The sequence below is a fragment of the Macrobrachium rosenbergii genome, chromosome 2 (genome assembly GCF_040412425.1).
Source record: "Macrobrachium rosenbergii isolate ZJJX-2024 chromosome 2, ASM4041242v1, whole genome shotgun sequence".
In the NCBI taxonomy this organism is placed as follows: Eukaryota; Metazoa; Arthropoda; class Malacostraca; order Decapoda; family Palaemonidae; genus Macrobrachium; species Macrobrachium rosenbergii.
Window position 1 is genome coordinate 96,371,595 of NC_089742.1, and position 15,265 is coordinate 96,386,859.

General features: G+C 37.1%; 1 protein-coding gene across 4 annotated transcripts in view; it reads left to right on the forward strand.

The window, feature by feature from the left end:
- LOC136849218 (uncharacterized) overlaps positions 1 to 15,265 on the forward strand; it is a 760,295-nt gene that overhangs the window by 639,477 nt on the left and 105,553 nt on the right. For all 4 annotated transcript variants that reach the window (XM_067122421.1, XM_067122439.1, XM_067122450.1 and 1 more), the window contains one exon: positions 11,713 to 11,889. In XM_067122421.1, the coding sequence (XP_066978522.1) occupies positions 11,713 to 11,889 (177 nt within the window). The remainder of the gene's footprint in view (positions 1 to 11,712; positions 11,890 to 15,265) is intronic.

Here is a 15,265-nt window from a genome sequence, read left to right on the forward strand (position 1 = left end):
CATATTGTACGACCATACACAAGATACAAATTGTGTACCATATTGTATGACCATACACAAGATACAAATTGTGTACCATATTGTATAACCATACACAAGATACAAATTTTATGTGTGAACTATTGACCTAGGGTAGGTGTTACACTCAGTATCCATGTGCATAAGTCAGATATGCTATTACAGCTGTATATAAGGTAAAGGTAATGACCCTGATATTTTACTTACTAAATTCATTTATACTACATTATTATCATATTAAACATCATTGTAATAGGTATAAAAAAATGACAATCTGCCAGATGCATTAGGCTAATGTTTATGTTCACAGAATCAGCTGATTGAGCCCACTAGCAAAAGAATTAGGAGAATCTTTTTTTAGTTGCTAAAAGAAACTAATACTGTACAGTATATTACTGAAGTAATTTTTTATATTTTTTCATATAAATGTAGAATGGCTATACATGAGTAAACTAACATACTCTACGTTAAATAAAAATCCCTCAAAATTGCATAACAGCTGCTTCCTGATTAGTTTGTTTATTTCATACCTTGTTCACTGGGATGGTGGTTAGCGTCATGGAATGCCTCTCATATGTCATGGGTTCGTGTCTCCCCCAGGCCGATAAAAAATCACTGCTCTGTATCATGATCAGTTACTGCTGCAGTGTGAGGTCTGAAATGGGAAGATGAAACCAACATTCTTTAGAAGCTAGAATTTCAAGTCAGTGGCTGGAAGCTAGAATTTAGAGTCAGTGGCCCCTATGTGCTTGTTCCATGTGAATAGGTTTCATCTACTGAAATAATAATAATAATATCAGTTCCATGATAAGTGGTAGTTAATTATGAGAGATGGTTATGAATTGATACATAAGCCATAAGTGTGAAAGCCTAGCCTAGTAAATCTACTGAAAATGAAGTTTGGTCTTCAAGTATAGCCTACTACTTTATGATCTTCCCAAAATGAAATCGACTCCAAGTAGTACAGTATGATCTGCTGAAAATGAAATTCATTCAGTAAGTCAAGCTATTTTTATTTTTACATTCATATATTTAACAAGATGGGATTGCTGAGGAAAAGAGGTAAGCCTAATGTTATTTGGGCTATTCGAAAATGCGACTTACATGAGATATGTATACAATGGAATCATGTTTAGGGGACAAAATTTTAAAGGTTGCATGATAGGGGAGATTGAATGATACATGAGTTTAAAAGCATATTTTGTTTGTTTTTCATTTGCCCTATTATGGACACTTGCTGGTGTAAAACACCCTGTGTTTACACCTTCAGTACGTATGGCATTTCTCAATGACAACTGTCCAAAGCAATTTCATTTTAACTGTTGAAAAGTCGTTAATAATCTTCTGTTTCATTGGAATTGATGATTTTTCATTTCACCTCATAATATCATGGAAGCTTAATTATACGCCTGTGTGTGAGCTTACATCAACAGGAGGCATTTCATCAATGTTGACGTCACCTGTCTCTACACAGTGTGCACATTCTTCTGTATTTTTGCTGTGCTTGATTTACTGTACAGTATATCATTACATGTTTAGTTCACTCTCAAGTATTATTTGCACAATTATGATAGAAAGAGAGTATTTCATCCATGTCAATATTTCATCTGTAATTACTGTAAAAATATGTATAGTACTGTACACTCGGCAAGAAAAGTGAGGATACAGTTTTTTTAAATCTTCGGACATATATTGCTAAATTATGAGACATCTGGCAACTTTAGAAAAGGGAGGAGCTTCAGTCTTATTGTGTTTGTTTTTTGCTTGACCTCCTATAACTTTCAATCATATTCTACAGTTCTGAAATCATTGATACTTAAATGCAGTAGTAAGCTTTACAGTATTCGTTCAAGTTGTAATTTGCAGCGACAGTTCTGAGCAAAATAAACATTTTTCCACATAACCTACGAAGTAACCTTGCACATATGAATTTATGACACCACAATGAACGGAATGCTTGCATAATCGGAAACGCGATCTTCCATAATGAAATCAAGAGTTAAATTTGAGCTATGTCCAACGAAAAACTTGGGAACAATAAAGGAACAAATGCAATGTTATGGTGTGTGTGTGTGTGAGAGAGAGAGAGAGAGAGAGAGAGAGAGAGAGAGAGAGAGAGAGAGAGAGAGAGCGATGCTGTTGTGTAAGCCTAGGCCTATATGTAGAGCTACTCATTTCATTATTTTCTTCTTTTAGAGATTGAGCGATACTATATTTGTATAGTATGTTTTAGCAATGGGGAGAGAGAGTTGCTGTTGTGTAAAGCCTAGGCCTACATGTGGAGCTACTCATTTCATTATTTTTTTTTGTTTAGAGATTGAGCGATACTATATTTTTATAGTATGTTTTAGCAGTGAGAGAGAGAGAGAGAGAGAGAGAGAGAGAGAGAGAGAGAGAGAGAGAGAGAGAGAGAGAGAGAAACTATGGCAAGTTGGCAACGTTAAGAAACATACAGTTACTTGTGTTTCCCCGCCTAAGTTATCGCGATACTCCGCACATCATAGAGAACGCTCTTGCGGATGTAAATAGATTGGGTCAACCTGCCCTAGCTGTCACAACATTTACTGCCATTAATTCCAGCTGACCTTCAACACGGTGAAATACAAATATGAATCTGTAAAAATTAAAGAAATTATCATTACCTCGTATGATGATGCAATAATAAGCCTGTTCATAATGGAAAACGAGTAAATATTGCCGTTCTGATAAACAGTACTACACCGAGATATCCACACACTATCTTTTAGATCTCTATGAACGAAGTCATCTGAGAAATTCTGATTACTTCGGACATGCATGCTCTTTTTAAGTATCTGAACGTTTTTGTCTTGCAGATTTAACATATATGATATAATTTGCATTGTATTTTCATATTCTAGAGTAAATTTGCCGAGATTATGTGTTTTCTGTAAGAAAAAAAATTAAAATTTCTGCAAACATATCGGGTTCGAAGGACCAACAACTTATGTAGTGAAGTTTCCAGCTGAGATGAAGGCTAATACTGCCGTGTGCCACTCCCACCCGCTTTGGAGCTTGACAGCAGTAACCACAATGTTGGGGAGTCTGGTCAGGTCAGCATTACAGGATTGCCGCTAATCAATTTTGCCAAGAGCGGGAATACAGAAGTACTGCCACTTACGGTAATGGCATACGATCATAGGCTATGGGCTGCCTAACTGGTTTTTGGTGTAGGTTAGGGCACTGAAGCATCTGAAAGAAAGTCTGGGCTAAGTTACTAAACTAAGGTAGCTTACCCTTGGACTTTCCGTAACTTATAATGGTAATGCTAATTACTGTGATGGGTCCATCAAATAAACTGCAAAATCATAGAATAATGACAAATTTATTACATGAATCTTAACATTAATAGTAATAAGTACACACAAAGCAAAGAGAGTCAGTCACTGAAAATTGACGAAAAGTAACTAACCAAAAATTTAACGTTGATATACTAATGTTTTATATGAGAGAGTAATAATTTGGACTTGTTGGGTAAGGTTGAATCAGTTGCATCTCTTAGCTTGAAAATCAGCTTCACTGAAGAGGACCCCAGCCTTGCCTCATTCAGTGCAGCCTGCCCTATCTCCTGTTTTTGTCTTTCTCTTGCCAAATCTATTGATACAGAGGAGAGGACAGCCAAGATGAGCAGGATTAACAAACAATGCATTTGCAACATTAAATTTTTAATACTGATAGAGACAAAGCTCCTGTATTTCCATGATTTTTCACAAAAGTCAAGTAAAGAAAATGCAACCATAGGCAGTTGACCAACTAAAACAATCAATAATTAAATTTGGGATTGTATACTCTAGAAAGAAAGTACAACAATAGACATTAAAAATGTTTACATGAATACTAAATTTTAAATTTGATGGAATGATGATGGACGTACTTCTCAAGAACAGAAAAAATAGTATACCAATAAAAATAACAATGACATTGGCATATTAATTGTATTAACTCAAATTGTTTGTTGTTGAGGAAAAAATGTGAGAACATTCTTAGCTGAACCTTAAACATGTCAGGAACACTTACATTGGCCTTCATCTTAGCCTAGCTGGAACATGTTTGTAACACTGACTTATGTAGGCCTACCTGTATATGGTATCATATCATAGCCTAACCTTTAACGTGCCTGGAACACTTACTTGAGCCTACATCCAAGCGTAGTTAATGCTTAGAACACATACTTTGGTAAAATTAACTCCAGTATAATCATTCATTTCTATGTCTTTAGAAGAGGCCCAAGAAGATTTGGTAGATGGCAAAACTGGATTTATCTGGTTTTTTCAAGAAAATATGGTGTTGGCAGTAGCATCCTGGATTTGCCTGTCTGCTATTGATAATCTTTCACAATTTTCCTCCATTTCTTCAATATTCATCCCCTGAGCAAAACAAGAAATGCCTCGGCCAATCTCTTGGCTGCAAAGTCCTGTTTTGGCTGGGGTACAGTTTTTTCCTCCTTCCCCTGAATTTCTTTGTTTCATTCTTCCTCCAGCTCAATGAGCTCTTTATTTGTAAGCTCTCCAGCGTCAAAGGTAACAAGTTCGTGAACATCCTCTGCTTTGATGTCTGATTCAAGCTACTTCCTGAGCATTACGATTTTGTCGTAGTGGTATTGTCTACATTGGCTTCTTGATTGAAGAATCAGTCCTCAAAAAATGCCACCAACATCTAGCCTTTTGTGTTGTACCGATAAATAACTGGTAACATGCTTGCTTGTATTTTCGAATGCCCTATGGTTCTTGGAATGGTAAGTTAGCATAGGCTTCGACTTGAACCTGGGAACATTTCCACCCAAAACCAATGTTACCCAGTCTTTGTAAACCTAAACGAAGGCATTGTCTTGGACTCTTGATGAATGTTTGTACACTCTGTCATGCTTTTCCAAAAGATTTCGTCAGCATGGAATATCTGCTCAGGCAAATAATTTTTTGCCATGATCTTCAGATTCAGTTCTTGTTTAAATGCTTCAGCATCTGCATGATCAGCACTTGTGGCTTCACCGCCTACCTTAACATTGTGGAAATTATGGCACCTTTTGAAGTGTAGAAACCAGGCATTACTTGCTGTAAGTACTGCATGCAACCCAGGTCATTGGCAAGCTACTTGAGGGGTTTCACAAAATTAATTGCCTTCCCTAGGATTGCTAGTAGGCTAAATGGCACATTTTTCTGAATTTGGTCTTCCATCCACATGACTAACAATTTCTCCATCTTCTTGATCACCCTAGCTCTTGTCTTTGCTATAAACATGGATTTCATTGATGCTGAAGAGTCAAGTGTCACTAATCAATTTCATGTCCTTCAGAATCATCAAGATCATTAACCGAGATAATCAAAATTTCCATGTAGACATGACAGGCACGTTGCCTTCATGTTTGGAAATTCTTTTTCTCCTCCAAGCTAATGGTTTCCCTCCACTTCTTGTCACCAGTAGCACAAGACTCAGCTGGGCATTTTGTAGCCATATCTGATGCTTCTTGAATATAAACGTGCTTCTTGAACACAAATGAACTTGGCCAAAGTAACAATGTTGATGAACAGCAGCACATGAAGGGAGTTGCATGGGCTATCATACCTTGACCAACATACTGAAGGGCGGAGATCTGTCTCCTTTTCATTTTATCTTTTCAGTTCCAGATCCAAGATTTGACTCTATCAGTTCCTTCCTTTGGGAGTTTGTTGGAGGGAAACTGGAATAGATGTTCCTATGCTCAGTTCATGCCCTTAAATACTATCTAAAAAGGATGAAAAGTCTTCATCTGGAGTGCAGACATCTGTGAGCACCAGGGAGTTTCAGAAGGAGGTATTGAAGAGCACTGTATCCTCCTGTTTAAGGGAAGTCAGTCTAGAACGGATGGGTTGTCAGGTACTGAGGATAGATCCCTGCCACAACAAAGTGCTCATGACACTAGGGGCTTTGGACCAGACTCGGTAATGACTTATACCTCTCTTGATGGCGTAGTGGTAACGTCCACTGGAGTCGCTGAATAGGCCCATGTCAAGGGTTTGTGTCCCGATGGGTTCCAATTCATTTATCACTTATATAAATTCCCCTTCTGTGATAATTCTCCTTTGGAGATATTCCTGAGGTAGCGTGAATTTGATATTAAGCGACATTTGTAGCTTCATGATTGTATATAAATCACGGTGTGATAAAAAATTTCATAATAAGAGCTGCGTGTTCCAAACGTACCAACGAACTATCATGGCGGAGGTGGGTCATTGCCGAGGCTAAGTACAATTTCCCCGCTCACGACGGGAAAAAACAGTACAGCAGACTCGGTAATGACTTATACCTCTCTTGATGGCGTAGTGGTAACATCCACTGGAGTCGCTGAATTGGCCCATATCAAGGGTTCATGTCCCGATGGGTTCCAATTCATTTATCACTTATATAAATTCCCCTTCGGTGATAATTCTCCTTTGGAGATATTCCTGAGGTAGCGTGAATTTGATATTAAGCGACATTTGTAGCGTCATGATTGTATATACAGTCATACCTCGAAATTACGCAAGGTTAGGTTCCGGAGCCCCTCGTGCAAGTTGAATTTTCGCGTAAGTTTGGCATGGTCTTTAAAAATGCTAATAAATGTTTATTTCCAGAGTTTAAGTACTAAATATGACCCTAATCATGCTCCCAAAGTATTAAGCTAACTTTTAAATGAACTAAAGTTAGTGTAATTTTATTTAAAATTTAGCTTATTACCCTTAAAAAAGGAATACAGTAAATGGTTGACATAAAATTGAGTACTGCACAGTTTCATGATAGCGCATTTACAGTATGTATGTATACTAATGTTACCCTAATTCATGGGATGCTGTTTTCTTTGTCACTTAGAGTAAAAGCCGTTTTCTTTGCGTCACTAGGCAAAACATCACAGTCAACAAAAGTACAATTCCATAATACATCTAAAACATGTACATAATGTTAAGTAGAAGGTAGTACAGTACAGGTAAAATTCAATCAATTTAAAATTATATACTGTGCAGGTAATGACGTACAGAGAATAATAAGTTTTAAACGTATGTTTGAGCGCTAACTACGAATGAGAGAGAGAGATACTGTAATAAAGTAACTGTACTGCTTTTGTATCGTATTTATGCAAATATATAAATACAAATTTTCCATTCTGATTTTACACCTAAAAACACGAAAACTTAAAAATTATACACACTTTCTACAGGGGTATCACCTTTGAAAAATGCAGGTATCACATCTTGTAAAAGTACACCAACTGAACGTGCTGTAATTACATGCACATACAGATTGCACCAGCACTTTTCTCCGAGGTGAACAGAGTAATTTTCAAAGAATGACACTTTTACAACTCTTAGTTACATCTCTGATATTACATTAAAGAATTCATTTTATCAAATGAGCGACTGAACAACCTCATCTCGAGGTCATGTAAAGTCCTTGTGACAAAGACTTTGCAAATGGACATAATACTTGTAATATTTTTGAACAGAAATATAAATATAAATTTTCCATATCGATTTTGCAGTTAAAAGCATGAAAACATAAATGTACTTCAAACATTAAACAAGCATTTTCTGCAGGGTATCATCTTTGAAAAGTGCAGTAACTTTGCAAATGGATCACATCTTGTAAAAGTACACTAAGTGAATGTGCTGAAATTACCTTTGCATCATATTTATGCATGTACAAAAATAAAAATAATACATTTTTGATACAGATTGTACACATGAAAGCATGAAATTTTTTTTCATAGAGATTTTACACATGAAAGCATGAAATGCATTTTTCATAGAGATTCTGCACATTAAAACATGAAATGCATTTTTCATACAGATTGTACACATACAGTAGAAGCATGAAATGCATTTTCATACCAGATTTACACATAAAAAGAATGAAATGCATTTTTCATACAGATTTTACACATAAAAGCATGAAAACTTGTAAATTACTTAAAAAATTAAACACCCACTTCTGCAGGGTTTCTTGAGAATTTCGTGTGTCTGTGAAAAAATCGCGTATGCCCATTAGTTAGGTTCCAGTGAAAAGTTCGTGTGTGTGTGAATTCGCGCAACTCGAATCGTGTAAGATCGAAGTATTACTGTAAATCACGGTGTAATAAAAAATTTCATAATAAGAGCTGCATGTTCCAAACGTACCAACGAACTATCATGGCGGAGGTGCGTCGTTGCTGAGGCTAAGTACAATTTCCCCGCTCACGACGGGGAAAAAACAGTACAGCAGACTCGGTAATGACTTATACCTCTCTTGATGGTGTAGTGGTAACGCCCACTGAGTCGCTGAATAGGCCCATGTCAAGGGTTCGTGTCCCGATGGGTTCCAATTCATTTATCACTTATATAAATTCCTTCGGATAATTCTCCTTTGATAATTCTCCTTTGGAGATATTCCTGAGGTAGCGTGAATTTGATATTATGACATTTGTATATTCATGATTATATATATATATATATATATATATATATATAATTTTTTTTTTTTTTTTAATGAATTTGTACTTTTTCTTGGTGCAAAAAAAGTTTTATAAATCATGATATTTATGGAAAAATAAGGTTTATGACAAAGAAATGTCTGTTCACTGCCACCTTCAATGTATCATTCTGACCATAATTTTGTTTTAAATTTCGAAGGATACCATGATAATACATAATTTTTTTACTTCAAAATTACACAAAAACTAGTATTATATCACGAAAGACCAATGTACAGGAAGTAATACAAAAAGTTAGCCTGTAAACCCATAGGCAGGAAACCTGAGTGGTTTATTTTACCACCAAGTTTTGACTGCAAAAATCTCAAAAGTGGCCAGGCAGATTGTCTTCAAGGAGTAGCTTTTAGGGCTTGTTTGACATTGAGACCTAAAATGTTTCTGTTGATGTACTGACAAAAAGAACTTAAGTGGTTGAACCATAAAATTTTATCTTGAAATTGGTCACCATGGCAATTCATTATTGGTTCAGGTTGTCTTAGCACATATTTTGGCAGATACTTTGAAGCTATTGAAAACCTTTACTCTGCGTGAATGCAAGGAGTAGTCTTATAATGTATCATTGCTTCCTCTTGCCTAATCACTGCAAAACATACTGTATATTCATTTGCTACAGGAAATAAATAATGTTTGCCTCACTGCAGTGCAAAGAGAAGACAAGGGCCTTCCCCAGTTGCCTCATTATGACTGCTGGTAAACTTCCAGAGATCTCCAAGATATTTTAAATATTGAGCTATACCTGGCTACTTAGATTGTGTAAACGTCTATTTTAAAATGATGATTGTATGTCAATATACTGTACAATCATGCTCAAATGTGATGCCACAAGATTTTTGTATCATCCAAAATCTCAGATGCAACATAAAGTGGTATATAGTTCTGGTATCATTCATAATCTATATGAAATTAATTGATTATACAATTTTCTTTTGCACTGCTTAGGGCCAAGGTTGGCAGTGCTGTAAATGCCAGCGCACGCATCTTGCTACTTAAAGTGGTCATTGTAACTACCTCTGCAGCATATGAAAGTAGTTCTAATAGGCTTAACAGTTATAGCAAGATTGAAGTTTTAGGCTCTGTTCAAACTGTCTGTCTGCTGCAATAGTGATCTATAAGACTAACAAAAAATCCAAGGCTTCTGAGATGCAGTCTAGTTTACTAAAGGATTCATTTTTGGAGATTGTGTTCTTTGAAAAATAAAAGATTGAGAGTCTTTAAATTGTATCAAAAAGATAGTTATTCATTGAGATGATTATTATTATTATCGTCAAGGCATACACAGCCCAGTTTTTTAAACTGACTAAGCTGGTTATTTTCTCAAAAAGTCTGGCATGATTATGGAGTGCAGTGTACTGTAACTGATTCATAAGGTCACCTGAACAATGAGAATGTGTAGATAACTTTATATGCTTTCCCATCACAAATTGTTAGTATAAAGATATGAATTAAGCGTAATGAGTTTTTAGCAAGTAGAGAAAACTAGCACACCTAGGCTTAGAAAGAAAATTTTGGTTGTGTCCTACCCAGACCCCATCCACCTGTTGATGACGGTGGATGTGTTGTAGCTATACTGTACAGTACAAGTATTACTGCTCAGAATCATGTATTCATTTGTTTCAGTTTTGAAGTGTCAAAATCATCAAGGCTTTTTAAAATCTTATAGTTGCAATTCAAGCTATATATAATGTTATGATATCTTTTTTGAATTTTATATTTTAACATTTGAACCTAGGTTTGATGAACATTTTTTGCCGAATGCCTTGGCACCAAGTGATTGAAAGTTTTGAAAGTGTTTTATCAATGCTTTTACAAAATTTGGCTATATGTGATATTTTCTTACAATTTATATATATATATATATATATATATATATATAATAGATTTTACTCTTATGAAATATATTTTGGCCGTATTTTACGAAGTAAATGTGTTTTCACATTCAAATAGCATGTTACGTTGCCAGTAAGTGAATTTGAACAAAATCCTTTGCAGTCATGTAGTATCAGTTATGAGCATGGCTGTACAGTACTATAAATGCCCTTATTAATTCTCTGGCTCTGATGTTGCCCAAAGTATATATGACCTTGAATGGTTGGAAGGTTTGTTTCACTTAAAGCTGTACTTTAATTTCCAGTCTGTCATTATGAACCCTCTCTACATACGTAATCATGGGAAGAACATTTATAAACCTGGTGTAGGTACTACAGTATGTATGTAAGCAATGGAACATAGAGATTATTTACTGCAAATGAATCATTAAATCTTTGTAATTTAAAGTTGTACAGTATAATTTATTAATTTTTATTTTTTTGTAAAAGAAAACTATTGTCTGTCCATCTGCACTTTTTCTGTCCGCCCTCAGATTTGAAAAACTACTGGGGCTAGAGGGATGCAAATTCATATGTTGATCATCCACCTCTAATCATCACATACCAAATTGCAGCCCTCTAACCTCAGTAGTTTTTATTTTATTTAGGGTTAAAGTTGGCATAATCGTGCACCTGGCAATGATATAGGACAGGCCACCACCGGGCCTTGGTTAAAGTTTCATGGGCCGCAGCTCATACAGCATTATACCGAGACCACCAAATGATGGATCTATTTTCGGTGGCCTTGATTATACGCTGTAGTGGCTGTACAGAAAACTATTGGGCTGAAGAAACTTTGGTGCACTTTTTACTTGTTTATGCATGTGTTAAATTTTGGTGATTAATAAAAATTCAGAATCAAAATAGATTTTGGATGGAACATTGTTTCTTCGTGATTTATATATTTTTGATCATTATGGTATACTAAATATGAAAAAATACAAGATTAAGAATGCGGTTACTCAAACAACATTTCTTTGTATCTGTGTACTGTACATACCTTGATCAACATAAATCTAAAGGTTGACTGTCATAGTAGTTAATATGAATTAAGTGTCCTCATGCATGTTTTGCAATCACACCCAGTGCTTTTCTTTTGCACCTCAGAATATGTATTTTCAGAGGTTGTATGGGATAGAATCATTTGAGCTTGTTATTTAAGAAAAATTCATGTTCTTGGTACATTATGATGTTGACCTGTTCATGACCTTAGAAGTAAGTTGAATTAAGCAACGTAAGGTAGTCGTGAATATCAGAGAAAAAGAACTGGTATCTTCAGTAGAATTAAGCCTTTAAATGTGTTTTATAGATCATTTTCCTTTCTGTTGGTAGCAATCCAAGCACAGGCTGCGTTGGGTCAGCAGCTAATGAGAAGTCCAGCAACCCCAGCAGGTAACCTTGGACCACCTCACCATCGAATGTCCAATGCCAATCCTACTGGTACCCTCCAACAACTCCTGCTCAACAACAATTCTCCTGCCACCTCCCTGCATCATCACCATAAACCAGGTAGGGTGGCACTTAGGTGTCTGGATACACGTTTTCAGAATTATTCACTCATCAATAGAGATATACAATAGAGAATGGAATGAATGATACCAGAAAGTGGTTTGCATGTCAATAAGAACTTTGCGCACTAATGTCTATTCTGTATACCTCTCAGTCCTTATGTATTGTCTGGTGTTTGTATGTGTTCATATTTATTTAGGTCAATAATACTCATTAGCAGATGCTCACTATCACTCGCGTTTGCTAGTTCCCATATCCCTACCATACCCATACCCATATCTGTATCATAACCCATATCTGTACCATACCCATACCCATATCTTTACCATACCCATATCTACCATACCCATACTTACACCATACCCTACCCATATCTGTACCATACCCATACCAATACCCATGTCTGCACCATACCTATACCCATACCATACCTATGCCCATATCTGTACTGTACCCATATGTGTACCATACCCATACCTGTACCATATCCATACATATATCTGTACCATACCCATCTCTGTACCATACCCACACCATACCTGTACCTATACCCATACCATACCTGTACCAATACCCATATCCTTACCATACCCATATCCATTCCATACCCATACCCATATCCATATCTATTGCCATACCTTCCGGTCATATGACAAACAACTGACCATATCTTGATGTAGGTGCAGGAACAGCTGTTGATGGGTTTTGAATCAATGCTGATGCCATTGGCTGTTCCAGACCATCACCAGTAGTGCCTGCTGTTGTTCTAGAATTACCTGCCCTGTCCATTTCGAAATGTTGAAAATTTCTGGACAGTTATTAATATATATTCTTAAAAAAAGATGCCTTCAGAACTCCAGGATCCTTTGAAGCAGTCTTCAGCTCCTGAAGCATTACTAGAGAAATTCCCATTGGATTATTGCGTCATCTTAAATTCTTAAAGACTCCACGATCCTGTGAAGCGATCTTCAGCTCCTAAACAGACTGCAGGTGGTTCATAGTTATCACATGAGCTTAATTTAACACTTAATAAATTCTAAAGGTCAAGCAAGTTATATTTTGATTTGAACAACCTGTACACTACTTAAAAAAAATTTGTCCTTAGAAATCTATAAACATTTTGTTAATAGTACTTAATGAACACTTTGTATTTCATCATAAAACAAAACAAAACAATACCCATACCCGTACTGATGCTGATACCAATACCCATACCCATGTCTGTACCATACCTACACCATACCCATATCTGTACTATACCCATATCCTTACCCATACCATACCATACCATACCATACCATACCATACCATACCATTTCCATTCTCATACCTTCAGGTCATATACCAACATCATAAAACATAGAAAAGGGAAGGGGGAAGGGGAGGGAGGAGGAAGGCTAAGGCCCCACCAAATCTGTTGTGTGTGTCCAACACTGCCAAAGCAGCCTTGTCCGTCTATAAGGGTGTCTGTCTTGTGCACGTGTGGCCCAACCAGACAAACGAGTGACGGTTTACTTACAAGACGAACAGTTCAGCAGCACTTGCCGTCATGAAGGGAGCGTGCGAGTTTTTGCTCTACGACTCATTGCTGTCAACCAAATTAGAAGTGTTGAACAATAGGAAAATCTGGACTCATGACATAAATTTTGACCGAGGAAAGAGTGGAGAATATGCAACACTTACAAGTTACGACAGCATCCAGACAAGTTTTTTTTTTAATATTGTCGGATGTCGCCAAACCCTTTGACTTGATTCACAAGGGCATTATGTCTAGAATATCAAAATCTGACAACAGTCACAGAAGATCAATATCAACGGAAGAGAGACTTGTAGTAACTCTGAGGTAAGGATTACTGATTTCGAAATTTGTAAAGTTGCACTTTATTTTATTAAATACAAAAAAAATTCAGATGTGTAGAATGTGTGACCTGAACACTAGATACAGTAACTTATGAAACAAAGGTATTTACATGAATGTATCCATTAGAATATAATAAAAAAACAAAAGGTTGTTGTAGGTCACGTTTGAGATGGGTGTCTGGCTTGGTTGGCTCGGAGACACACGTCCAACTGCGGCTAAAAACAAAACGGTTTGTTCTTTGCGCGTGCAGTGACTGCAGCCCGTAATGCACCTGACGCCACCCACGCGCATGCGCCGTGTAGAGCCACTCGTATTTGAATTATGGCAGTTGATTGAGACGCACAAAACGCTTATCCGTGTTGGATGCACGCGACGGATTTGTTGGGGCCTTAGCCGAAGGGGGAGGGGGATTATCGTTTTTCCATGAGGGAGTTAAGGTCCCGGGGAATTGTGCCCTTAAAAATCTATAACCATTTAAACATGGAAAAGGGATGAGGGAAGGAGGAGGGGGAGGAAATAGGGATGGGAAAGGAGGAGGAAGGGGGAGGGCGATTATCGTTCTCCCATGAGGGTGTTGAGGTCCGAGGCGGGGGGTGGGGGCGGTTGTTTAGGGACCACACTGCTTGAACCGGTTTTTGGGGGGATGGGGGAGGGGAGAGGAGGTGGAAGTGGGGGTGGTCTCAGTGAGAGGAGGGTGTTTAGGGACCACCCTATTTAAACCAGTTTTTGGATTGGAGAGGGAAGTGGGAGGAATTGGGACACACACACACACACAACACACGCAGATACAAAGCCAAGAAAATAATATGATTGCCATCATCATTGTCATCCGTAAGTCAAGATTTCATCTGTACAGCAGCAGACTTTAAATAATTTCTGTTGTAAAAATAGACACATGGGTCTCATGAGTAAGTTCCCAATTCTTGACCCCATTGCTGTAATGTTGCACTGCCTAAATAAGTTGCCTTTGTGTGACAGGAAAGGGGCCTCTTTAGTGTTGGCTTCCAACATCGGTTTTAATGCCATCTCTGGTACTGGTAGTGGTATATACAATTAAGTATCAGATTGATTGTCTCGTCTACTGGCACATTTGTCAACAAACTTTCTATGTCGAGGGAAGGGATGTCTTCTGGTGCTATGATGTGGAGTAAATCGCTGAATTCTGTGCTCGATTTTACTGATTATTGTGATGGAAAATATGGAGTTATAATTTCATTGAGTTTCATTTCCAATTGGTAGGTGGCCGACGTTATTTGTGGAGTTCCCTGTGTTAAGTGTTTTTATCGTTCCATAGCAATATCCCGGTTTAAAACCACCAGCTATTTTTGGGAACTTTACCTCATTATGTATTTTGTTGGCGTGTTCTGTAAGGTGTAGTGCTTTGGTCCATAATTCCAACCGTGAACCACCACCAGTACTGGAGGAGACATTAAAATCGATGTTGGAAGCCTGCACTAAAGAGGCCCTTTTCCTCTCACACAAAGGTGATTTATTTAGGTAGTGCGACGCTACAGC